The sequence below is a fragment of the Gamsiella multidivaricata genome, assembly GCF_025024155.1.
Source record: "Gamsiella multidivaricata strain RSA 2152 chromosome Unknown BC939scaffold_12, whole genome shotgun sequence".
Classification (NCBI taxonomy): Eukaryota; Fungi; Mortierellomycota; class Mortierellomycetes; order Mortierellales; family Mortierellaceae; genus Gamsiella; species Gamsiella multidivaricata.
The window spans coordinates 239,839-263,585 of NW_026251720.1; the positions used below are offsets into that span (position 1 = coordinate 239,839).

At 50.0% G+C, this 23,747-nt stretch overlaps 8 protein-coding genes across 8 annotated transcripts; 5 read left to right on the forward strand and 3 right to left on the reverse strand.

Moving 5' to 3' along the window:
- Window positions 1-708: 708 nt before the first annotated feature.
- Window positions 709-1,455, forward strand: BC939DRAFT_442355 (uncharacterized protein). The gene has a single exon (XM_051554374.1). The coding sequence runs from the start codon at window positions 787-789 to the stop codon at window positions 1,441-1,443; it is 657 nt and encodes a 218-aa protein (XP_051415302.1). The 5' UTR covers window positions 709-786; the 3' UTR covers window positions 1,444-1,455.
- Window positions 1,456-1,553: 98 nt separating this feature from the next.
- Window positions 1,554-4,216, reverse strand: BC939DRAFT_442356 (SHQ1 protein-domain-containing protein). The gene is made up of 7 exons (XM_051554375.1): window positions 4,098-4,216; window positions 3,937-4,004; window positions 3,551-3,836; window positions 3,276-3,451; window positions 3,095-3,189; window positions 2,442-2,984; window positions 1,554-2,325 (listed from the first exon to the last, which is right to left on the reverse strand). Exons 1-7 carry the CDS (start codon window positions 4,170-4,172, stop codon window positions 1,580-1,582), a joined length of 1,989 nt encoding a protein of 662 aa, XP_051415303.1. The 5' UTR covers window positions 4,173-4,216; the 3' UTR covers window positions 1,554-1,579.
- A 195-nt stretch (window positions 4,217-4,411) lies between these two features.
- Window positions 4,412-6,175, reverse strand: BC939DRAFT_500399 (uncharacterized protein; the record flags this gene model as incomplete). Its single annotated transcript, XM_051560040.1, has 5 exons — window positions 4,412-4,598; window positions 4,699-5,132; window positions 5,223-5,307; window positions 5,416-5,576; window positions 5,687-6,175. 5 exons carry the CDS (start codon window positions 6,173-6,175, stop codon window positions 4,412-4,414), a joined length of 1,356 nt encoding a protein of 451 aa, XP_051415304.1.
- A 286-nt stretch (window positions 6,176-6,461) lies between these two features.
- BC939DRAFT_442360 (uncharacterized protein) lies at window positions 6,462-7,385 on the forward strand. Its single transcript, XM_051554376.1, has 3 exons — window positions 6,462-6,532; window positions 6,634-6,749; window positions 6,862-7,385. The coding sequence occupies exons 1-3, from the start codon at window positions 6,509-6,511 to the stop codon at window positions 6,968-6,970; spliced, it is 249 nt and encodes an 82-aa protein (XP_051415305.1). The 5' UTR covers window positions 6,462-6,508; the 3' UTR covers window positions 6,971-7,385.
- BC939DRAFT_490561 (uncharacterized protein) lies at window positions 7,362-9,402 on the forward strand (the record flags this gene model as incomplete). Its single annotated transcript, XM_051559456.1, has 4 exons — window positions 7,362-7,907; window positions 8,108-8,174; window positions 8,257-8,384; window positions 8,671-9,402. Exons 1-4 carry the CDS (start codon window positions 7,788-7,790, stop codon window positions 9,400-9,402), a joined length of 1,047 nt encoding a protein of 348 aa, XP_051415306.1. The 5' UTR covers window positions 7,362-7,787.
- A 570-nt stretch (window positions 9,403-9,972) lies between these two features.
- Window positions 9,973-15,009, forward strand: BC939DRAFT_500402 (SacI homology domain-containing protein; the record flags this gene model as incomplete). Its single annotated transcript, XM_051560041.1, has 6 exons — window positions 9,973-10,426; window positions 10,529-10,603; window positions 10,695-11,911; window positions 12,008-12,205; window positions 12,314-12,585; window positions 12,684-15,009. 6 exons carry the CDS (start codon window positions 9,973-9,975, stop codon window positions 15,007-15,009), a joined length of 4,542 nt encoding a protein of 1,513 aa, XP_051415307.1.
- Window positions 15,010-17,486: 2,477 nt separating this feature from the next.
- Window positions 17,487-19,313, reverse strand: BC939DRAFT_500403 (P-loop containing nucleoside triphosphate hydrolase protein; the record flags this gene model as incomplete). Its single annotated transcript, XM_051560042.1, has 8 exons — window positions 17,487-17,511; window positions 17,614-17,771; window positions 17,879-17,948; window positions 18,034-18,132; window positions 18,274-18,693; window positions 18,798-18,892; window positions 19,009-19,119; window positions 19,227-19,313. 8 exons carry the CDS (start codon window positions 19,311-19,313, stop codon window positions 17,487-17,489), a joined length of 1,065 nt encoding a protein of 354 aa, XP_051415308.1.
- Window positions 19,314-19,832: 519 nt separating this feature from the next.
- Window positions 19,833-23,689, forward strand: BC939DRAFT_500404 (uncharacterized protein; the record flags this gene model as incomplete). Its single annotated transcript, XM_051560043.1, has 4 exons — window positions 19,833-19,879; window positions 20,137-20,680; window positions 20,793-23,566; window positions 23,674-23,689. The coding sequence occupies 4 exons, from the start codon at window positions 19,833-19,835 to the stop codon at window positions 23,687-23,689; spliced, it is 3,381 nt and encodes a 1,126-aa protein (XP_051415309.1).
- Window positions 23,690-23,747: the final 58 nt, after the last annotated feature.

Below are 23,747 nucleotides of genomic sequence, written 5' to 3' on the forward strand. Positions count from 1 at the left end.
AATGAAGAAAATGCGGATGGGTTCAACGTTGATCCAGAAATCGCACTACGCCAAGACGGGTTTACAGTTTCTAGTCTAGTTCCCACAGAGCCATGGGTTCAGTCCGCATACATGACGCGTCGTAGCAGCGAGTCCAACATGTATCGAGGCCGTAAGGTTAAGGTCCCCTCGCCACGCCAGGACAACGATGATAGCGATAATGACAGCGATGACGATTATATGAGCGAGCTGCGGCAGCAACGGTATCGTCGGCGACCCATGTCACTGGGAATGTCTGTTCAGGGTCTTGGTCCCATAACATTCAGCAAGTCTGAGAGCAGATCTCAACGAGGGGACTCACTACCAAGACGCGCTGCTAGGCCGGAGTTATTCCCGTCCTTCAGAGGCACCTATATTCCAGACAGTCTTCTAGCAGGACCACCTCCACCGTCGGCGATGGGACCAAGACGGGGCTCCATCTCTTCTGCGACGCTGGTCACCCCACCATCTATGTCACCTGTGCTTGCTAGCCCTTCAGATGTCGACGCCCAGGGAACTTCCTCTCTTGCTTCACTTGAATTGGATACCACTATATCTGTGCAGTTGCCAGTACCAGTGTCAGCTGCAGCTCCAACCTTAACGGGCTCATCTTCCTCAGCAAGCTTTCGCGGCTTTGAAGAGTACCGCTTCCCAGATGAAGGGTTTGGTCGTACGACACAGCAAAGACTAGCAGATCAACGCGCGGTTCACCCACTCTCGCCTTTGCACCCAGACTACCAGCACCCGGATGATCTCTACGACGCCAAAATGCCCTCGCCTAACGAGGACGGTCCAACAATGTCATTCAAGTACGTCAATGTCCCGAATGCGCCCCAGGACGGCTACAACTCTCGCCGCCAGAGGCAATCACTGGAGGATGATACAGTAAATGCTCCGCAGAGGAGGCTGACGGTTCCATCGACTCCTACGAGGAATATTGGCTTCACGGTGTTGCAGACTATGAGGCGGCCGATTCCGCCGCTAAGGATTGTCACGACTCCCAAGGCTGTGGTCCCTCCACCACAAATCGCGATCCCAACCTTACCTTTGACACCATTCTCGGCTAGTCTGACGAATGCTGTCGATGCAGTTGGTACCGCCGCTACTGAAGGTGCAGGAGAAGGGCGAGCTCAAAAGTTCCACCATGAGCAGCTTACGCCCGTGTCATCTGTTTGCTCGAACGCGTCCTTGAAGGAGAGTAAGACCCTCACATTGGATCAAGAACCAAACATTGGGGGTGCTATGACAGTAGGGGGCCGAAAGCGAAGCTACTCGAATCTAGTCAAGCGTTCTTTGGCAGAGTCGCCTCGTTTGGGTGGGTCTTCGCCTAGCAGACAGCGTGCGTTGTCAACAACGCGCTTGCCCGTGCCAATCAGGCCCTTGACGACCTCGAGCGCCCACCGCGATGCGCGTGCTGCTCGCTGAGAGAAGCAAGGGAGCCATAGCTAGGATTCGTTTTTAAAGATCTCATTTTATTAGCTAGGACTCGTTTTGAAGTCCCATTTTGTTAACTATAGACCATAGTAGTGTTCATATTTTTTTTTTTTTTTTTTTTTGCTGCTTAGAGCTCAATGATCATGGGCTTCGGTCCGTCTTGTATAAAAATGCTCTCTTCTTCATCGATACGCACACTCCCTTCTTTTGCCTTGTTAGGATTTTTCTCATCGTCATCCTCGTGGCTGTCTTCGCCTTCGCTACTGCTGTCATCCTCATCCGTAGATTCGTCGTCGCTGGAAGTATCGTCCTCGTCGTCACTCTCCTCCTCAGACGACTCCTCTTCCTCTTCTTCTTCATCCTCCATATCCGGAGCTTCCTTAGCCAAGGCCTCCAGTCCCTCAAGATGCCAACCCAGGTCCGCTTTTTCAATCTTAAAATGATGCAATTCATGGGCCAACGTCCTGATCACATTCTCGCTCGAACTCTGGATCCAGACACAATAGTCCTCAATAAACATCTTGCTGTAGATATAGTACACATCGTCATGGTCCAGCACTTCTTTGATTGCCAACAGTACTCGGAGGATGCCTCTCCGACCCAGCTTGAGGATCACGTAGACATCCTGGAGGATTTTGAGCGACAGGCTCCAGTTGCGGACGAGTGGGTAGGCGAGTGCGCGACGGAAGCAGGCAAAGATAGTCTCTTTAAGAGTTGTGAACTGATCAAGCGCGGAGATGGTTGGGGAGAGTTTACAGATTGTCCAGGCGGTTTCGACGGTGGCGTCGCCCTCGGAGACGCGAAGATCGTAGCTGTATGCGAAGAGGATGTCGATTAAGCCCAAATACGTTGATTTCGTATTCTCCAAGATGTCTATGTGAAAAGGAAAGCGAAAATGCTTGTTAGCAAGAAAGTTCCATTCAAAGTGCATTTTTTTTTTTTTGCGCAATAACTCTTCGAATGTTAGAAAAGTTGGCTGCTTGACTTACATTCTCTACGAGGAAGATCCCGCATCAGTTCCTGCTCCTTTGCAGAGAAGGGCTTGACACCGGCAGAAGAATCGCCCGCTGCAAGACTCAGCCCTGCCATGTTGTCTTCCAATTCGTTGTTGAGGGAGGGGCGTGATGGGTCCACGATCGCAATAGCTTCGGGTCCAAGATACTTAACCGGTTCGCTCTCATCGATCAGGGGTTCTTCTAATGGGATCAAAGTGGCTGTGGAAGGTGCTGATGTGGGTTCCAGGTCAAGAATCAAGGGTTTACTGGCGCCGGACTCTGTATTTTTGCTTGATAAAGCTTTGGTTGAAATCTCTTTCAGTCCAAATGAGTCCTGATCCACTGGAGAAGCGGTGTCGGCGGCAACATCCTTGACGATATTAAAGATTGAAGGCGTAGTTGATGACGATGTATGTGAAGAAAGGAGCGTCGATTTGAAGGTTGTTGTGGTAGCGGGTATGGGTGATGGAGTGCTCTCCTGATTCCTATTTGATGTCGATAATGAGGTGTCCAGCTTCGTCTTCTTGCTTGAAGCATCTATTTGATATGCAAATCGACAGGTAGACAACCACTGTGTTAGAAATCAATACATCGCTACCCTTGACAAGCTAAATTTTTCCAGAATAGCAGACGGGATTTCATAATACCTTTCTCTGCTTTCTGAATCGCGCGCAGCTCGTTCCACCATGGGGTCTTGTACTTCAACAAATGCTGGATTTCTTCCTCCGTCATAAAGTCGCTCCTACAGGTTGTCGACAATACAAAATGTCAGAAGATGGTCTATGCAACCAACTGGTTCAAAGCATCCGTTTTGATTTGTACACCTACATATAATACTCGTCATCAAACTTGTCGTTCTCTCGCTGGATTCTGTTCTGTCGCCTCGTCTCCAGTGTAGCATGCTCAGGATCGTACACATCCAGAACATCGTTGGGAGTCTCTTGGACGTGCGTGAAGAAGCCAGAATACCGGTTGTTGAATCCATATCGCACTTCAGAAAAGATCTGTCCGGTACACCACAGCAATTCAGTCGGAACATTAGCGACCCAATGCAATGGCCAATGGTGCCCCTTTCAACTGCCCCGTCATCTGATTCTGCTTACCTCTTGTCGGATCTCCTGAGGCATCTCCCAATCAAAATTCTCATCTATTTCCAGCTTCTGCGTTCCCTCCAGTGTATCTCCACTGCTAATAACCTCGATCAGGGGTCGTTTGATCTGCTTTTCTGCCAGGTCGCCCTTTCGAACAAGTAGCTTCGTTAACATGTCGAGGTCGGGAAAGTGCTCGCCAGGTGATTCCTTGGGAAGTATGACTGTCAGCTCGCCAGCCCCAACATTGTAAGTTGCCTTCGCACGCTCATCGTCCACGACATTTCCTGGGAAGGTCAGTCTATCGTTGTCCATTCAACACCGTGGGATAGTTGTTAGATCAAGTGGTCCTGAAGGATCGAGACCGGCAAATGAGCGATAGCTACCATTTGTCTACTAACCTAAGAAAATATGGCTTCAAGTTGAACTTGAAGACCGGACCGTCGACCTCAAAGTCTACGTTTTGTGTCTAGTAAGGAGTACACAAAGAGAAAAAGTGAGTGCCAGAGAACAAGAAGAATATGACAAAGACACTTCGAAGTGAGACTGAAGTGCATCGGACCTTGATGTGCGGTGCCGTGATGACAATGGTGACAGAATCATCATCCTGTGAAACTGTGAACGTTGGGGTGATCATGCTTCGTATAGCGACAAACTGCAGCCAGGGGAGAGGGAATGGGATGGAAGCAACTTTTTCTTGTCACTTGGGCTTAGCACCATCGTTTGTATTTTTCAGTCGGGACAAGTGAAAACGGCAGTCCCACATTCAATGCTGGGCCAACTGAATCATTCGGCTGTGCACAACCGTCATTTTATTAGCCTATTCATGTACAAAATGCAGGCATGCACGCAACTTGGACCCCGCTGTTTGTTGTGCTACTGCCGCTCATCCTTAAACTCAGAGTATTCGCGAATGCGACGCACTCTTCTGCGCTTCATCTCCTGATATGTGCCCACCAAGCTAGCCAGATCCTTGATCACCACAAACAGACATCCACCTAGGATGTTACGATGGAAGTTGTCTGGAATACGCGTCCGCACAAATGAAAAATGGCCCAGGAAGCTATGCAAAACAGAAAAACAATAAAATTCGCATTAATAAGGCGCATCGTATCACAATACGGTGTTTACGAGACACTACATCAACCCTTCATCAACCGTACCTTCCGCAGATCGAAGAGATGGCCGGCATAAGAAGTGCGCCTACTATGGTCCTTCCCAGATCCCTCCTGTCAAAGAAAGAAAGCTCCTCTTCTACATTTGCCCCTGCTTGCGCTTGTGCTGCCGCTGCCACTGTCGTCAACGTATCCGCGTCCGAGCTGTCTATGCTGGCATTCATCCCGAGTCTCGCCACTCCAGAGCCTGCAATCTGCTGATGGCGCCATCGCGTCTCCAGACGTGTCACCATCTCAGTCCAGAGGCTGTTGTATGCCATCCTGATCCAGGGCATGACAGAAAGAGTCAGGGCAGGACTCGGTGGGAAGGTGACCTGCAGCTGGTCGTTACCGACAATTAAAAGTGGAATCATCGGCAGGAACGAGTCAATTAACTTTGTTCTGGAAAAGATGAGGATCACCGGGATGAGTGGGAGACCAGTCTAGAGATACGGACCGGATACATAGTCAGACACATAAGTCATGTAATAAAGTAGTATGCCTTTCTTTCTTATAATGGTTGAATTCATTACCCAGACACGCCAGCTCCAAGGGTTTGGGCTTCCCAATAGTTTTTCGCCCTCCTCTGTGCCGCAAATGGTCAAGACTGCATAAGCTCTAAATGAGGCCAAAGCATAAAAGCTGCACTACATCAGTAATTGGTCAAAGAGCAGCAGCACAAAAAGACGCGTGGATTCGTATTCATGCAACTGCAAAGAAACTTACCCATAAGTGGTACTTGTGATCAAAACAGAGCACGTCAACCCCAGGAATGTCAAGTAAGGAATGCCTGCGTGGACTAGCGAGTCAAAGGTTGAGTAGATATTCAGGAGTAGCGAGCTCGGCTCCGCCAATCTATAGACCGTGTTGCACACGGAGCATCGGACCTACGAGGCACAATAAAACAGAGGTGTAAGGCTTGTCAGTACAAGTGCATTTAGTATCCGGAGCATCGATGCCCTTGGTGCTAATGCATCCTAATGGGGTTTCCTCGTACTTGCTTCTTTGCAAATTGCTGGCGGTTCTTGTCGATCCAGTCCAGGAGACAATCTTCGTGTGAGATAAGAGTACACTGGCAGGGCTTAACCCACCGTCCCACACTGTCCTCCTCTGTGCCAAAGCAGATGTAGCATCGGTTTGGTTCCTGGTAAACGGGTGATGGTCCTGAGGCAGGAGGTGTGGTTGAAGCAGAAGCCGATCCTGCTTGAAAAGAGGGTGCCTGTTGCTGTTGCAGTTGTTGCGGTTGTTGTTTCGAACGAGACGAGATGGTTTCCAGTTCCTTCAAGAAGGTAGCGACGCCAGTGTCAGCACTGCTCGAGTCTGCTTGTCCGTGTGAATGCCTTCTGCTGCTGGTACCACTGGTGGTGCCGGTATGGCTGTTGCTGCTGGTGTTCCCAAGAGAGCTGGTCGACTGTCTTGAAGCATGTACGCTCGCAAGTGCGGCTGCTCGCTGGACTGAGGAAGTTCCTGCTGGGGCGGGCTCCATTGCGTGCTTGTTTGCTTGGCCTCGGATAACGCGTGTTGTTGTTTGCGAATGATTTCCTGGGAATGGGGAATGCGATTGTTTGAGGATGAAAAATGAATGTGATAATGAGCCTTGCGGGGAAGGATGTTCTATGGGGCTGCTTTCTGCTCGTTGAAAAGAGGGAGGGCGAGTGAAAAGTGGAAGCAAAGGGGAACAGCAAACCCCCCAGTAATTCTCAGTGGACGCGCCCCGTAATTGTTCAACCGCTGTGAGGGATCATCCTGCTTCACGAACTCCACCTTTGCATCATCACATCCCCTGTACTCCATCTACACCCCATTCTGACAATATACCATGAGCTCTGCTGTTTCTGATGCGGTATGGCAAGCTGTCATCGACCCAGAAAGAACCTATCAGGAGGGGTCGCCAGAGTGCTTGCTAACAACTTGTCCGCACTACATCGTTGTTCAATACATTAGTACACAGCCTGGTCAACAGCCACGCCCTTCACGCCACCACTGCCCGTGTCTTCACATCCTCTCCTGGCCACGTTGACCCTGTCCGTGGGTCTCTTCTTCGCAGCAAAGTTCGGAGTGTATGCCGACATTGAATCAATGGCCTTGTTCGGGAAGAGTGAGATATCAGAAGTCAACTGGAGGAATTTTAACGTTAACGGTCTGTAATATTTATTACATGGTTGTAAATAGGTCGCAGAAGCCTTCAATTGTCGCAGACCTTGCAACAACTATCCCCAGCGCCATTCTTCTCGGATTTGGAATTGTGTTTATGTTCCTCTCTGCCGGTCTTTACTTGTAATGCTCTTATCGATCATCATCAGGATTGCAGGACCACCACCAACACCAACGCCGCGCATTGTAGCAAGGATAAGAGACAAAGAGACATATTAAAGAGGCCGGCAGCGAATACAATGGACCTGCCGGGCAATTGAGAAAGAATAACACAGGCACAATAGAGCGACTATACCATTGTCGTTTGTTGCTGATGGTATGCTTGGTGGTGTGGCTAGACGCGGCCATCTTTGATACGCGTCTTGACCAATGGACGATCGACAGCAGCCAATCGGCGCTGTCCATTTTTCTCCTCTTTTGAGCTGCCGAAGGAAATCCATGTTGCACTTACCGCCAATCTTAATACTATACAGCCGGTCGGCAAAGAAAGAATGCAGGGAGAAGTGAATGAACCCACAGCTCCTTCTCTCTTCCCTTCCTCCCTTCGCTCATTACCATTCCTCTCCTTCTCTCCGCGTTTCATCACTACTCTTTTGCTCCATTCTCCCTTCCTCCTTTCGCACTCTGCTGGAAGCGTGTCCCAAAGGAGCAGTCGAACGCCTCGGCTCCCTTCGCTGCATGTCTGCATCCCTCGCTCCTTTCCTTCTATCCATCCTCTCATTCTCCTCTTGTTGTTCCCTTCGCGTCGCCGCCAGTCGCTATCCTCCACTTCCTTTTATTGTCCGTCTTCCCCAAGATCCTTACCCTACGCCGACTACTGCTTCTCCTCTGGATCTACACGCGTGTTCCCTCTCCTTAATTGAATCCTCTTTTTTACAATCTGGCTGCTGCTGCTGCTCTCCTTATTCAGTCTCCATTCCCTCTTCGTTTGCATCCCACTCATCATGACCGTCGACGATTCCGTTGTGCAAAAGCTCTGGAAGCTGACTAACGAGCTCACTGCCCAGCTCGTCTTCAACCGCAATGCGACTCTGGAGCTGAAGCAGCAGCTTGCTGATCTCCAGGTAAAAGCAATGATCACATTCGGCCCCTTATTTGCGCTTTTTCTTCCAGCAAACTATGCAGCAACATTCTTTTCGCAACCAGAATTTCTCCCGCGGCGAGTCGTTCTCACGTCATAGTCACCACAAGTGTCCGCTCCAGCACACAATGCGATAATACTCATTCCATCTTCTATCCTTATCTCTTTAACTTGCCTTCATAGGCAAAGACAGCACAGAGTTCATATCCAATCTCGGTCGTGCACAATGTAGCTTTGCATGCTACTCAAGGTACACACCGCGAAATTCTTTTTTATCAGAGTCGTCATCGTAAAATTCTGCAAGGAACTAAACGAATCTCTAATCATCATAGAACATACGGATATCAGTCTCAGGATAGCGAACGAACGATTGATGGAAGAAAACTCGCAGCTACAGGAGCAACTACGCGAGTACGAGCGTTGGATGGAGTATATCATGGCAAAATTCCGACTCCAGAATGTGAGTCTCCCCTCTACTCGGTATGCACTGGACCCTGTCCATTGCGGATTTATTTGGCCTACTCACACAGCACCAATACACTTTCAATCTCATCTAGTTTGCAATGGCGCAGAGTCGGAAAGAAGCTATGCATGAGGCGTACAGGATGGCAGAACAGGAAGGGGTGCGTTGAACAACAAAAACAAAAGAGTATAGTAGCATCTGACAAGTGCTCAGTTCGCTATCGAAACCTTATTAACCATCCGAACTCGCGTGTGCTGGGTGTGCTTTGCTGCTACCTTAATAGGAGTTAGCAGTGCGACTGCAGGAAGAGAATACAACGCTACAGGCACGGCTAGCAGATGTGGGCGCAGTAGCAAGGAGGGCGATCAGCGAGGAGTATTACAATACAGAGTCGATCATAGAGATGCTAGAGATCGAGAACCAAGGCCTTCGGGAGATGCTTGGGGTAGCGTCAGACAACTTTGCCCCCATGGCTGTGCGGCACCCTGGCAACCGGGTTTCATTTCCAAGCACAGGGTCATATGTCCCATCCAGTGGAAGTGATCGGGAACAACAGCTTGGCACCAACGTGATTGCGCCACCATCTCCATCAGAACAGACTGTCAAAGAAAGTGCTTTATCAACATCTCCATCTTTGGCATCGGTTGCTACACCTTCACCAACACCGCGTCCTTCAAAACCAACTGCACAGGATACATCTCCAAGCATTGCCATTAGCTCCGCGATGAGCACGGCGTCCAACTCGACAGTGACATCGCCTCGTACTAGGAAATCCAGCACGGACTCTGAGTCTGTCGACATCAAGGACATGACCAGAAAACCAGCGGCAACAAGGAAGAAATCCGATGAGACCTCACCAGGGGCCGTGGGTACGAAGGGAGGAATGACAATCAACACGCATGTTGTGCCAAAGCGGACCAGCAGCATCACCAACAACAACAACACTACCAGTCATGCTGGAGGCGGCTCGACTGGTCAAAAAGCTAAAAAGAGCAACAGGAACCCAAGATCATAGCCGTGTCCCTTACACGCCATATCAACACAAACACCAATATTACACAACGTCAAATGACGGCGCCATTTGCAGCTCTCCTCCCTCTTTGCTTTTTTTTTCAATCGCATGTAACATTACACTCACTCTAGTTTGGCAATAAAGCAATTGACGACGCACACAACGTTGGGCCATGAAATCTCTCCAGGATGACATATCGACGACATCGGCGTAGATAATCATGGTGTATATGCTTGTACGTTATGCTCAGCATGTGGCAGTCGGATGCACCCCTTTCTTTATGAAATGCCAAATACAAACACAAAAGAGAGGGGCAGCAAGGACATGATCCCAGAACGAGAAGTACGAGGAAGGCGATAACCTTATGGCGCTCTGATGATTGACCCTATTTTACCATCGATGAGAAAGTATGTTCTCGGGTCTTTCCTCCGTTTCCCCGCCGCAGCCCTCCTCATCTCCCTCGCTCGACCATACGAGAGCACCTTCTTTCATTTGATTCCTCATCCAATTCCTTAATCTGAGCGCACCAGCTGCATCAGGCCAGTCGCATTCGTTTCCCCTTAGAAAAAGAAAATGTTTGCTCGGGGTGCCAGTTCAAAGAACGCTTCTGAGGCTGTGCCTGTGTCTGAGCATGTATCTCAAGCTGAGAATGGTCATCTCCCGCCAAATACTACAGTGCACCTGCACCCACAGCAGCTACGTTCCGACAGCCTTCGACACCCTGCACACCCCTTTGCGCGCATCCAATTGACCGTTGAGCCCGATAGCTTCGTGCTCCAACCCTATCATGGACCTGTGACTGAAGACGACCCGACAGCCAGCCACCATGGCACCCCTACGCCTTCAAACCTCGTCCAGGTCCATTTCCGACGGTCCGGCACTGATACCAAGAATGAGGAAAGCGCAGACGTGTCAACAAACAGCAAACTCAAGGAAGAGACAGTTGACAACAGTTCAAAAGGCCCATTGCCCTCGCTTCTCGGGCCAACTGAAGGGCAGCAGGGACGTGTGTCCTATCTCAATCCAGGTGCGCAGATTCAAATAGCTAAATGGCGCGGCATGCCTTTGTGTCCTTGTCAAGTCTTTGGTCATGAGCAGCCCCTCACACCACACTTTATTCATCATGTAGGGTCATATACTCGGTCGGAGGATGCAAGGGATTACATTATCTATGGATGCATTGGGCTACTCGATCTCTATACAGGTAAGATACATTAAAGTCGCCAGACGATGTCGCAGCCTGGAATCATAATAGCCGTGAAATCTCATGTCATGCCACTTTCTCTTCGCCATAGGTCCCCACTTCATTGTCATCACCTCTGTCAAACCATTGGGAAATATCGAGGACAAACCTGTTTATGCGATCAACAAGGTCGCCGTCTTGCCCATGGTTGCTAGCGAAGCGTGTCGAGTTCTGGACAAGCTCGCGCAATATATCGACCCATCCACAGGATCTGTCGTCCATACTCAACAAGCGTCTGATCAGCAGAGCAACATCCAGGAACCAGCCGCAAAGGAAGAGGCCGTCGAGGAAATAACAGCGCCTGTACCAGTAGCAAAACCACCAAAGATCAAATTCGCCTTCTTGAGTCTCGGACAAGATAAAGACGTGCAAAAGTCGACGTCGGCTTCAGACCTGCCCTCACCTGCTAGTCCACTGGGCTCGAAACGGGTATCGTTCGACATCCCACGATTGGGCTCGCGAAACAAAAGCAGCACAGACCTACCGACATTTCCAGGCGCAAGTGCCGATACCAGCGATACTAAAGGGTTTTACGCAACTTCTCAGTCCTCTTCGCCAAAAGTGCGGTCTTCTCAACCAGGGTTCTTCGCGAAGCTGAGAGATAACGTACTGGAGAAGCAGCCTCGCAAGAGCGTGGACGGCACCGTACCACCAACTCTAGCGACAGACAGCAAAGCTACTCTGACCAAAAACACCGATCTTGTCAACAACTCAAGCATAAAACCGACTGGATTAAGTCAGGAAGATTCACTGATTACAGCTGCGACGATCTCTGAAGGCGCAACAGATGAGGCTGATCCCGAAAAGAATACCGCTCGTTCACCTCTACCTCCAGGATTGCCCTCAGCATACGAGGCAGCGGAAAAATTCGTGGTCCAGTCGACGAAGCAGATTGTCAGCTGGAGCGAGGAAGCCGTTTCTGGAGTTCTCAAGTCGTCCATGTCATCTGCTCCTGCGAAACCAGTAACCGTATTCGAGGACCAAGAGGAAGGCGAGCAAGCCCATGTAGCCCGTGATACGGGTACGGACCAACGAGCACTCGAAGAGGAGCAGGAGAAGGAGCGTATCTTGGACCGCCGTGTCATTCGTGAGATTTCGTCCATCTTCGGGACAGGATTTTATTTTTCAAACGAGTTCAATTTGTTGTCATCGAAGCAGAAGAGATCGGATTATGCTGAAGAGAACAAGGGCGATGTACCTTTGTGGCAGCAGGTAGATAGGAGCTTCTGGTGGAATGAGCATCTTCTCCAAGACTTTTTGGATATCAAGGTAGGCATTGGTTTTCCACAGTATTCTCTACGACATGAATATGTACATTTTAATACTCGTCTTCAGAACTAATCTATCGCTTTCGTCTTTGTCTAGGCTGATGGGTATATTCTGCCAGTGATGCAGGGTTATGTTGAGATTGAGCCATGCGAGATCGAGGAGCAGCCCTTCGAGTTCACGCTGATTTCCAGAAGAAGTCGCGAGCGGTCCGGCCTGCGATACCAGCGCAGGGGAATCGACGAGAATGGCAATGCGGCCAACTTTGTTGAAACCGAGCAGCTCTTGCGGATCGTGGTACGTGCGCGTCTTGCTTCTACTACCATGTTTCTTTGTTCCTTGATAGTTTTTGGTTGTTTTTTTTTTGTCGCAAAGTGCTGACATGCATGTCTATTCCTTAACCAGCGCAATGACAGCGACCATCAAGTGTCGTTTGTACAGACTCGAGGATCAATTCCACTCTTCTGGTCTCAATCGCCTTATCGGCTCAAGCCAATCCCGATCATGGAGAGGTCTGAACAGGAAAACAAAGTGGGGTTCAAAAAGCATGTTGATAGTTTGCTGAGTCAGTACGGACGGCAAATCTTTATCAATCTAGTGGAGCAGCATGGACGCGAGCTGATCGCTGGATCTGCGTACACACACTATGTCAAAAAGCTCGCCGAGCCTCAAATCAGGTACGAAATATTACCACGACCCCTTTGATGAACGAAATGCATACCAAAACTATTACGGTCACTCATGCTTCTCGTTACTGGACTATTGACGACGCTAGATATGTGGAATTCGACTTTCATGAGCAGTGCAAAGGCATGAAGTACGAGAACATTGACCAGCTAATTCAGAGCCTAGAGGGCCCTATTCTCGAACTCGGCTACTGTTGGCTGACTCCCAAGAACGACAACGCGGCGGGTGAAGATAATGGATCCTCTGAGTGCCTCTCCCGCCAGAAGGGTGTGATCCGGACCAACTGCATGGACTGCCTCGACAGGACCAACGTCGTCCAGAGTGCGATTGGTCGCTACATTCTCAATCATCAGCTTTTGCGACTCGGCATTGCTTCGTTCCCGGACAAGGGTCTGTCGGTCTATGAGGACTTTGAGAACGTGTTTAATAACGTCTGGGCGAACAATGGGGATGCGATCAGTCGAGAGTATGCGGGCACGAGCGCCTTGAAGGGCGACTTTACGAGGACGGGGAAACGCAACCTGCAGGGGATGATTAACGACGCGACGAACTCTATGGCGCGGATGTATCAGAATACTTTCAAGGATTATTTCCGTCAAGCGGCGATTGATTACTTGCTGGGCGCGGCAGATGTAGACGTGTTCAAGAGCCTACAAACGACCACGTTTGGCACGGCGATTGTCCCGTCACCGATTCTTCCTCCACCAGCTGCAATTTCTGAGCTAGTGGCTTCTGAAGCATTGTCGTCTGCTAGTACAGCTGAGAGTGCTGCCGCAGTTGCCGCTGCTCAGCATGGGGATGCTGGAGTACTGCTTCCGTCATTGATGCCGCAATCATCATCGTTGGTGGACACAGAGTCATCTGCTTCCGTCAAGGCTATACCGCAATCACCCGAGGAAACGGCCCTTCAGCAGGAAACCTGGGTCAAGATCCGAGAGGCGGCGATCGAGACATCGGCCGAGATTGTGATCTCGCCTGGCGAGGAGCGCTGGAAGGGATGGACGTTTATCTGCTGTTCTAACGAGATCAGCAGCTCGCTTGCGTCTGCATCGTCACCGCAATCGTCACCCCAACACATTCCTTCCGCAAAACGAAAGAAATCGTCCAAGAAGAACGCCCTTATCTTCGATGCGCCAACTTCGGCCATAAGTAACGTGAAGGATGAGAAGACGAGGGCATCGGTCTTTTATGACGAAAAGGTGATTCTTTTAACGGAGAGAGCGCTCTATATCTGCACGTACGATTATGAGATGGAGAAGGTGGTGGAGTTCTGGCGGTTGGCACTCGAGAAGATGACGGGGATCGATAAGGGCGCGTACTTCTTGACGGCGCAGGACACTTCCCGCCAAGGTCAGGATCCGCTCGAGAACTATGGGTTCGCGGTTGAGTACAGGGCGAGTGCAGGAGGAGAAACGCTCAGGGTAAACATTGGTAGTGTGCGCAATCGCAGGATAATGGGAGTTGATCGGACGCCACTGGTTCGAGTCGCGGAGACGGAAGAGGAGGATGCCGTAGCCGCTGATGGCCAATCAACGCTCCAGGGATCCGAGGACGCTGAGGCAGATACCCATGACGATAGTCGCTTAGTAAAAAGCCTCTCGAAAGATGAGCCTATGGAGATCCGATCGGTGCGGTTCAAGGTCGTCAAGCATCCGGAGACATCAATCATGCCCTACGTCACGTCGTCCGGGACGGAATCTGGGTTGAGCAAGGCGAATCCGTCCGGGTACAAGCGGACTGCACAGGATTGTGTCGAGTGGGTGGTCACGGAGATTGTTCAGGCTCGGTGTGAACTAATTTCCACTGCAGAGAGGGGTCGAGCGAATACTAGACCTAGCGAGCAGTCGCCTCGGGGAGGGATTGAAGCGCCGTCAGGACAGCAGCGCCAGGGGAATCATCACGGTCGCTCGCCCAGCGAGGAATACAACTACCAGTCGCCAAAGGAAAGGCGTCGGTCTTCGGTGCAGGTGGACTTGTTGATCCGGGATAGAGTGCTTCAGAGCCTGGAAGCTACCGCTCAGCGCGAGAAGGAGTTGAATAAGGATTCGCAGGAGAAGAGCAAGAAGTTCAAGAGGCCGTTTTCGGGCCTTTTCCAGTCATCGAAAACGTCGTCCAAGGAACAGCAGTCGACAACTATCCCTGGATCCCCAGACAACAACAAGTCGTGGTTGAAGAAACTGCAGCTCGGACAGGACTCGAGTGATGAGTCATCAGAGGAGCGAACGTGGTCAGCGGCGCCGGTGGTGAGAAGGAGCGAGGGAGTGGATGGGTCGGCGACCGCCAGGACTGAGCTAGTGGCGACAGATGGCCAGCCCGTGACAGGGACAGGACCAAAGTCATCGAGCAATAGCAACCGGAATAGTAGCGGCCATGGCGTCTTTGCAAAGTTCAAGCAGGCTGTGAAAAACCTTTGATTCCTATATTAGCCCTACTCCTTTCTTGTTTATCGCTTGTGGGATGCCTCGTTGAATGGATGTTGAAGACTGCTATTGGCCACGTTGAATCGTTGTTTAATGCATGTTGAATTGTCATCTCGATTAGTACGTCTAATCAAATGCGTTTGTTGAAACATGCCCCTGTCGCCACTGACCCCAGTGGCACCCATCGAGAAGGAGTGTTTCCTTGTGAACCAAGAATCTCGACCGTATTCTGGAGCCTTGTAGAGGCCAATCATCGTTCCGTCGATTGAGCCTATGGCGTCGTCGAAACAACTCTTTTCTCGAAAAGCTTCCTTGATCTCACGCTCGTCGCCCTCGTCGGGCCCGCTGAACGAACTTGGCCTTTAGGGCGTTCAGGGCGGTGATGTATCGTCTTGTGTATCGTTGAACCAACCCTTCGGAGACATCCAACGTTGACGAAAGAACCCGATACGAAGCCATAGAGCCGTTGTGTCCGAGGCGATGGAACGTAACCTTCAATTGCATGATGACATCTCGTTGTGGTTTCGTGCCTCCACTGAGAAAAACTGGGCGCTGGTCGATTTGACTGACGATAAAATTGAATTGTTCAGGAGTAACGCGGGGGGGGGGGGGGTTGCTTGAAGTCGATAGGAGAGGGATTTGATAGCCGTTCATCGCGATAAACTGCACTCTGGGGCGGGCAATTGTAGGGTTGGGGTAGATGTAGCGTTTTGAGGTTAGTTGTTCGTGAACAAGAAGGACTGTCTTGAGTTTGGGTGGCAGGAGAGTTGGGCGTGGAATGCAGGTCAAAAAAAGAGCAAGTTCTTTGCGGATGATTCCCTCCACTACATCGATGGCCCTTTTGCGGACGCTTTGGGGGCGCCGGGGCTCAGGGTTGAGGCGTTCGGGAGGCATGGAGAGAAGGAGCGAGAGTAAAAGAGAAAGTTGAAGATCAGCGTTGAAAGGCAAACGAGGCGTCATGCAGTTGAACTCCTTAGCGTCAATTTTTCCGCCCCTGTCCCTGAATTAAACATGTTTATCGTTGTTTAGAAAGGTACAGCATATTTATTCCTTGTTGAACGCGTGGTTGAACGCGTGTTGAACGCTTGTTGAATGCCTATAATCCAATCAGATTCCGATAAAAAATATTCAACAAACCTTAAACATTCCATAAACATCCATTCAACAAGACAAATGCATTGGTATTGCGGTGGGATTAGATTATGGCATGCTTAATGCACATAGAGTTTGCTTGAGGGAGGGGACCGTGCCTGATGACTATTTCCACGCACCCCATTCCCACACCCTCCATCATCAAGCCTTTTCTCACTTTGTAATTATTTCATGGTCCACACCTCCCACACACTTTCCTCGCCTCCTCGGTTTTCCTCCCTGAGCTTCATTTAGCCACAGCTCGATGCATTTAGCTAATAGTTTCACGTTCTACATTAGTTCGTACGCCGTTAGTCTGTTTATATTGGTGCAACCGTGTGCGACAGCATTCTGATCCGTGCAACACAAGAAGACCCCGCATTCTTTGGTCCAATAAGTGACTGAAGCGATTCCTGCCTCTCACACATCTCCTATTGCAGATAAAAGCTAATGGCAGCGAGAAAAAAAATTGTTAGAACTCCACATGACAGTTCTTCGACTTCAAGACCACCTGGTGCATACTTTGTTCCATTGTTGTCGACTTTGGTCTGTCATAGTAATGGAACTGTTTCACTAACTCATGAGTGAAAATCCACGATCGACTACGGCGGGCGCGTCGAAGCACCAGACGATGTATGGCCGAAGGATTAAGACGATCAAGGAATTGTCGAACGTGGCCCCATTGAGTCTGATGAACCTACAATAGCACATCAGCCTCAAGCTCGATTATCTGGGGAACCGGCGTGCTGGACGAAAATGTGGTTACTTCCATTTTTGTTGAACCACCACTGCCGAGTATTCCTTCCCCAGTCTCAGAAGTCTCAGTTCCAGTCTTCCCAGCCTCAGATACCACCGCGCCGTCGCCAGTATTGCAAATATGCAATCCAGACTGAGGGATTACCAGCGTGTCAACCTACATTTTGTATACTCTGTCGTATATTTACTAGAGTTAGCGCCATATTAGTATCATAAATAGGCTATATGCGTTCCTTCTTGCCAGGTTCATACCAGAGCACTAAGCCCTGTCCACACTAGGTTTACCTTCACTGTTTGCACGCAGATAGAACTGGGCGTATTTCTCTTTTAAATTCTATTTTCTCTTGACCTGAATGCCTCTTACAGTTTTATCAGGTTTATCAGTTACATCTCTGCTGTCAGACTACTTCATTGGTTGTTGTGAGCCGGGATGCCTATCCCATCGAGTCTTGTAGTTTCATATCGTCCCTACGAATTCGAATGGGTTATTCTAAATGAAATTACCGATATAGATTTTATTTTGTACACCAATAGAGAGACAGCGAAGGAGCGGAATTAGGATAGAGCTGAGGATGGCGGCGCTTTCACATATCCATCGACATTTGATGCCTAATAGTAAATAGTGGAAGTATATAAAGGATGTTAATAAAACAGAAGAGCCGTCAGAAATAACCAGCTTGACAGGGTTGTTCAATCAAGACGATTGCTTACCTCTTGTAGACGCTCATAATCTTGGCCACGAAGGCCTCCAGATGAAATATGGCCTTTTGTCCTGTACGCAACCTGTGCTCGTAAAAGGCGGCTTCTTGAGCAAATCGCATCTTGAGATCGTTTACGTCCACCTTCTCGATCAACTCTCTCGCCAGCGTCTAAATCCGTCGATAAAATGTACAGCAAGAGGACGTGTCAGTCCATAGAACCATTATAGAAGCGATAGGTATTTCCTGAATCTCAATGCTAAAGTGCTGCCTGGTACCTTCAAAATGGTCGTAGGATCGATGCAGTGGTTGATGAGTTCGTAAAACATGCCACGAACAGTCTGCAACCTTGAGTCATAGCAATGCCGTGTTAATAAATATAGGAATATGGCGACATGGCAATATTAAGGACAAACAGCATGATGGAACGTACTGCTCGGGACTCTGTGCTCTGAGAATGGTGACCATAACTTGACGGATAAAATCTTCCCAATCCATGCGAGGGATTTCTTGGCTATCCTTGAACGGGTGGCTATTCAGCAGCAATGGTAACCAAAAAAAAAAAAAAAAAAAAAAAAAAAAAAACACGTTGAATACCAAGAATTGCCCCAGATTCTATAAATCATCGAGTACACGTATTCAGCAATCGAAAACCAGGGCTAGATTCACTCACCATTGTACTTTAGCGGTCTCGAGCATTAACAGAGCCCTCCTAAGATTCCGTCCCGAGTCCTCTGCCAGCTTCAAGGCCAAGTTCTCCGGCAAGGGTCCACAGTGCTCCTTCTTGACGACCTTGTGCAGGACCTTACAGACCTCCGGAACTGTGGGTGCACCGACACGGACAAGCAGACAGCGGGATTGGATGGGTGAGATGATCTTTGAAGTGGTGTTGCAGCACATGATGATACGTAGGTTGCCCATGTATTTCTCCATGGTTCGACGAAGACCGGCCTGTGCGTCCCTGGTCAAGAGATCGGCTTCATGGATGACGACGACTTTGAACCGCTTTTGAGCCGAGGCGTCGACTTGCTGTGTTTGTGCGACTTCCTTAAGCAGATCCTGGATCACAACCCTATCATAGTTTCCGACATCACTACGGAGATTGAGAAGCAATGGGCAGAGACAAGTTTAGTTGGGGCGAAGTATTAATGGAATTGGACATTGAATTTCTAGTTCTTGAGATGTGCTTGGTCATACCTTGGGTTGACCTCCAGATGATAGTTGCTCGATACAACGTTCAACTCCAACTTTCTCTTTGAAGGCGTCTCAAAAATGCGCTGATCGATCTTGATCTGTCGGGTTCCCGAAAGAAATTGAAGTATAGAGAGGTGAGTTCGACTGGACTGTATGCTGTGAGGCATTCAACAGGTGCCTGGTCTACAAATGCTATGCTTGTTTCCTTGCGTACCTTTTCTGAACCTGGTCCGAACAGCTCGCGCAGGATGGCAACAATGCGGGTCTTCTTGCCAGCTCCTGGAGGACCAAATACGAGCATATGAGGAAAGTCTCCTGACGCACACTATCGACAGATCCATATGGTCCTTGTTAAAGATCATTATTCTGGTGGTTGTGTATTTTAGTGGCGCCAGCGTTCCAAAAAGAGCAGATTCCTATGAATTCCTTTACCAGCTTCTTGAGATGTGTCGAGAGATCTGAATGGTAGTCGAGTTTGTCAAGGCTGCTTGGCCTGTGCTTGTCTACCCAGAGAGCCATGGAGAATGTGAATGTGGTAGAATGGGAGCTGGTTTAGCAAAGAGAAGCAGGTTGGCTGGGCGCGTCCTCCTCTCGTGGTGGCAACAAACAAAATGCTTTGAAACGCGCTTCCCAATCGAGCGGCATAAACATTGGTGCAGTCACTCCTTGGGCTTGAACGGAGCTGTGGAGAGCAGGGGAGAGCCATTGAAACCCCACCTTCGCTTTCGCACGGTGGTTCCTACGCTGCTTTCGTCAGGCTTAAGTACGCATGTTGCGTCCCTTGGCTTGCTAGCCATCGCACGTATCAGTATCGTCGACAGGATGGCATATCTGGCCCTTCCTCTTCGTTTGGAATGGGTCCCTCTTCACTCTGCGCAAGTGCAACTTGGTCTACTTAGGACTCTACCCCGTGGCTTATCCTTTTTTTTTTTTTTTTTCCTTACCCACCTCCTGTTTTTTATAAAGCGATCGCCCTGCGTCGAGAATCAGACACCTCTCTCTTTTACCTTCCCGTCAAGACATCACAACGCAGTCGCAATGCCGCCAAAGAAGGGAAACAAGAAGAAAAAGCAGGACGACTACTGGTAAATCCCCTCACCCTCGCTCCCCCTTCCCCCAACCCCACCTTACATTCGAATCTTGCTTGAGAATCGGATCAGCAAACTGCTCTCGTTCGATTCTGACATGGAGAGGCAGGACGAACTGACTGCGGCACGCGAGCAAACCCTCTTTCGACATACACATCTTTCTTTTCCACTCCAGAGATACCTTTTATTGCTCTCAAAGACATTGGAATCAACGACTGATAATCCCTCTTACTGCACTTACTCTTCAAAAACAGGGACAATGAGTTCGAGCAGGACCAGGAGGTCCTCGGAGTGACCAGCGGCGCTCCTGAACCCGAGGCAGAAATCCCTGCCCACGTCCTCAATGAGGATGAAGATGAGGAGGGTGGTCTGATGAGTATGGTCGCCAAGGCTTCCAAGAAAAAGCAGCCCGCAAAGGAGGCCTCTCCCGATCCTGCTCCCCTTGACGAGGACAACGATGATGAACCTGTTATCAGGATCAAGACCAAGAAGGAGAAGGAGCGTGAGAAGAAGGAGAAGGAAAAGGAAAAGAAGCGTCTTGCGGCGGAAAAGGCCAAGAAGGAGAACCCTGCACCTGTCAAGGAGGAACCCAAGAAGGTCGAGGCAAAGGCATCCGAATCTGCCCCTACCCCTACCTCGCCTGCTGCTGCTCAGGACGACAACGACGAGGATGAAGATGACGATGACGCTGCTGGGGGATCAAAATCCAAGAACAAGAAAAAGAAAAAGAAGGCCGCTGCACCCAAGGAGGAGGTCAAGCCCAAGAAGAAGGGACCCGCTGGTCTGGGTGCTCTCAAGGTACGCAGCACAACAGGATGTATCCTGTTCATCTCAACGTTCATTTATCGGCACGCTTTATCCTTCTCAATATTGATTTGGAAACACTTTTCTACGCTCTGTGATTATCTAGGCAATGCTCGAAAAGCAAAAGGCAGAGGAGGAAGAATTGCGCCGCATCGCCGAAGAGGAACAACGCAAGGAGGAGGAGAGGCTGCGCAAGATCGAAGAGGAGGAGGCCGCCAAGGCCGCATTAAAGGCTAAGAAGAAAGAGAAAGAGAAGGCGAAGCTCGAACAGAAGCGTAAAGAGGGTACACTCTTGACGAAGGCTCAGAAGGAGGCTCAGGCCAGGGCTGCCTTGCGCAAGCAGCAGCTACTAGAGTCTGGTGTCATTGTCGAGGGCCTCGAGAAGAGCGCTAGCGAAGCCGCGGAAAAGAAGAAGAAGGTCGTCTATGGCAGCAAGAAGAAGAAGGGACCGCAGCAAACTCAAACACCACCACCATCTTCGCCCAAGATTGCTTCCGCATCTGTTGAGGTTGTCACACCGGCATCTGCCGCAGCCTCCGAAAAGGACGATGACGAGGATGAGGCTGATGACTGGGAGGCTGCTGCAGAACAGATCGATACCAAGGAGGACAAGGATGGCGTCAAAGAGAGCTGGGACCAGGCAAGCGAGGAGGAAGGTGATGTCAAGGATAGCTGGGATCAAAGCAGCGATGAAGAAAAGGAAAAGAAACCCAAGGCTGCGGCCAAAGCAGCCCCCGCTCCCACCAAGACTACACCCGCAAAGGCCGCACCTGCCAAGGCTGCTCCGGCGAAGGCTGCCCCTGGCAAGAACGCGAAGAATGCCCCCGCCTCCGCCAACAAGAAGGGTCCACCACCTAAGAAGCAGGCCCAGTCCGAATCCTCTTCAGACTCCTCTTCCGAATCGGACTCGGACTCGGACTCGGGCTCGGATTCTGACGATTCTTCCGACTACTCTGATTCCGACGACTCCGATTCGGATGAGCAGGAGTCTTCGACCGCCAAGGCTGAGCGTATCCGCAAGGAGCAGGCACGAGAGCGCAGGCAGGCCCGCATTGCTGCCGCTATGGCTGCCCGATCCAAGGATGATTTGCGTTCGCCTATTTGCTGTATTTTGGGGCACGTCGACACAGGAAAGACCAAGCTGCTGGACAAGATTCGTCAGACGAACGTTCAGGAGGGTGAAGCTGGAGGTATTACTCAGCAAATCGGAGCGACCTATTTCCCTCTGGAGACCATAAAGGCCAAAACTGCTGTTTTGAACAAGGACGGAACCAGGGAATACAAGTTGCCGGGTTTGTTGGTCATCGACACGCCCGGACACGAGTCCTTCACGAATTTGCGTACGCGTGGTTCTTCGCTCTGTAACATCGCTATTTTGGTCGTCGATATCATGCACGGTCTCGAGCCCCAGACCCTCGAGTCGCTTAAGTTGCTCCGCGACAAGAAGACGCCCTTCATCGTCGCCTTGAACAAGGTCGATCGTCTCTTTGGGTGGAAGGCCATCCCCGATAACTCGTTCGTCGATTCCTTGTCGAAGCAGTCTGTCGCTGTCCAGCGCGAGTTCGAGACCCGTAAGGACGCCGTCATTACTGCCTTCCAGGAGAACGGATTGAACGCGACGTTGTACTACGACAACAAGAATCTGGGAAAATACGTTTCGCTAGTCCCAACCTCTGCTCACACTGGAGAGGGTATCCCTGATATGATCATGCTGTTGGTCGAGTTGACCCAGACCCGTATGAGTGAACGTCTGATGTACATTTCCGAGCTCGAGTGTACAGTTTTGGAAGTCAAGGTCATTGAGGGTCTCGGAACTACGATCGATGTCGTCCTCTCGAACGGTGTTCTCAAGGAAGGTGACCGCATTGTTGTCTGCGGTCTCAATGGAGCCATTGCAACGAACATTCGTGCATTGCTGACGCCCCAACCCTTGAGAGAACTGCGTGTCAAGTCTGCATATGTCCATCACAAGGAGGTCAAGGCCTCCCTCGGTATCAAGATTTCTGCACCAGACCTGGAAAAGGCCATTGCAGGCTCGCGTCTGCTCGTCGTCGGACCTGATGATGACGAGGACGAGCTGAAGGATGAGGTTATGAGCGATCTCAAGACGCTGTTGACATCGATCGACAAGTCTGGAAACGGTGTTTGCGTGCAGGCCTCGACCCTAGGTTCCCTTGAGGCCTTGCTCGAGTTCTTGCGCGTGTCCAAGATTCCGGTCTCGGGCATCAACATCGGACCTGTCCACAAGAAGGACATCATGCGTGCCAGTACAATGTTGGAAAAGTCCAAGGAATTGGCGTGTCTGCTGTGTTTCGATGTCAAAGTCGATAAGGAGGCGGAGCAGATGGCAGAGGAGATGGGCATTAGGATCTTCAAGGCCGATATTATTTACCACTTGTTCGATCAGTTCACGGCCTATCACAAGCAGTTGACAGAGGAGCGTCGCAAGGACCAGGCACCCTCAGCCGTTTTCCCCTGTATCCTCAAGATGGTCACTGGCGCTATTTTCAACAAGAAGGACCCTATCATTATTGGTGTCGATGTCGTTGAGGGTGTGATGAAGCAGGGAACACCTCTCTGTGTCATCAACGTCGATCCTGAGACCAAGGCCAAGGAGATTGTGTATCTTGGAAAGATCACGTCGATGGAGCAGAACCATAAGCAGGTCGATACCGTCAGGAAGGGTAATTCTGGAGGAGGAATTGCCATCAAGATCGAATGCGCTGTCTATGAAAACGCAAAGACCTTCGGAAGGCATTTCAACGAACAGTCTGAGTTTTACTCGATGATCTCGCGCGAGTCGATCAACATCTTGAAAGAGTCCTTCCGCAACGACTTGAGTAAGGAGGAGTGGGCCCTCGTTGTGAAGCTCAAGGCAAAGTATGTATTCGATCCATTTCGCCGTGGTTTATGGACTGTGTATCCTCTGTTTCGTATGATCTTGCTTGCTAACGATCAACTTCTTGCTTTCCTTCTTTCTTTGTTAGGCTGGACATTGTGTAAAAACTTAAAAAACATAAAACATATCTTTTTCCATCATCATTTTCTTTAAACTATGGTG

Excerpts from the sequence above, each read along its gene's own strand:
- BC939DRAFT_442355 (XM_051554374.1), top strand. The coding sequence starts at position 787 with ATGCCCTCGCCTAACGAGGACGGTCCAACAATGTCATTCAAGTACGTC.
- BC939DRAFT_442356 (XM_051554375.1), bottom strand. The coding sequence starts at position 4,172 with ATGATCACCCCAACGTTCACAGTTTCACAGGATGATGATTCTGTCACC. Across the intron at positions 3,452-3,550 it reads CTCAGGAGATCCGACAAGAG|ATCTTTTCTGAAGTGCGATA; the intron begins GTAAGCAGAATC and ends TGTACCGGACAG. Across the intron at positions 2,985-3,094 it reads GATTCAGAAAGCAGAGAAAG|ATGCTTCAAGCAAGAAGACG; the intron begins GTATTATGAAAT and ends CATATCAAATAG.
- BC939DRAFT_442360 (XM_051554376.1), top strand. The coding sequence starts at position 6,509 with ATGAGCTCTGCTGTTTCTGATGCG. Across the intron at positions 6,533-6,633 it reads GCTCTGCTGTTTCTGATGCG|TACACAGCCTGGTCAACAGC; the intron begins GTATGGCAAGCT and ends TCAATACATTAG. Across the intron at positions 6,750-6,861 it reads TTCGCAGCAAAGTTCGGAGT|GTCGCAGAAGCCTTCAATTG; the intron begins GTATGCCGACAT and ends GGTTGTAAATAG.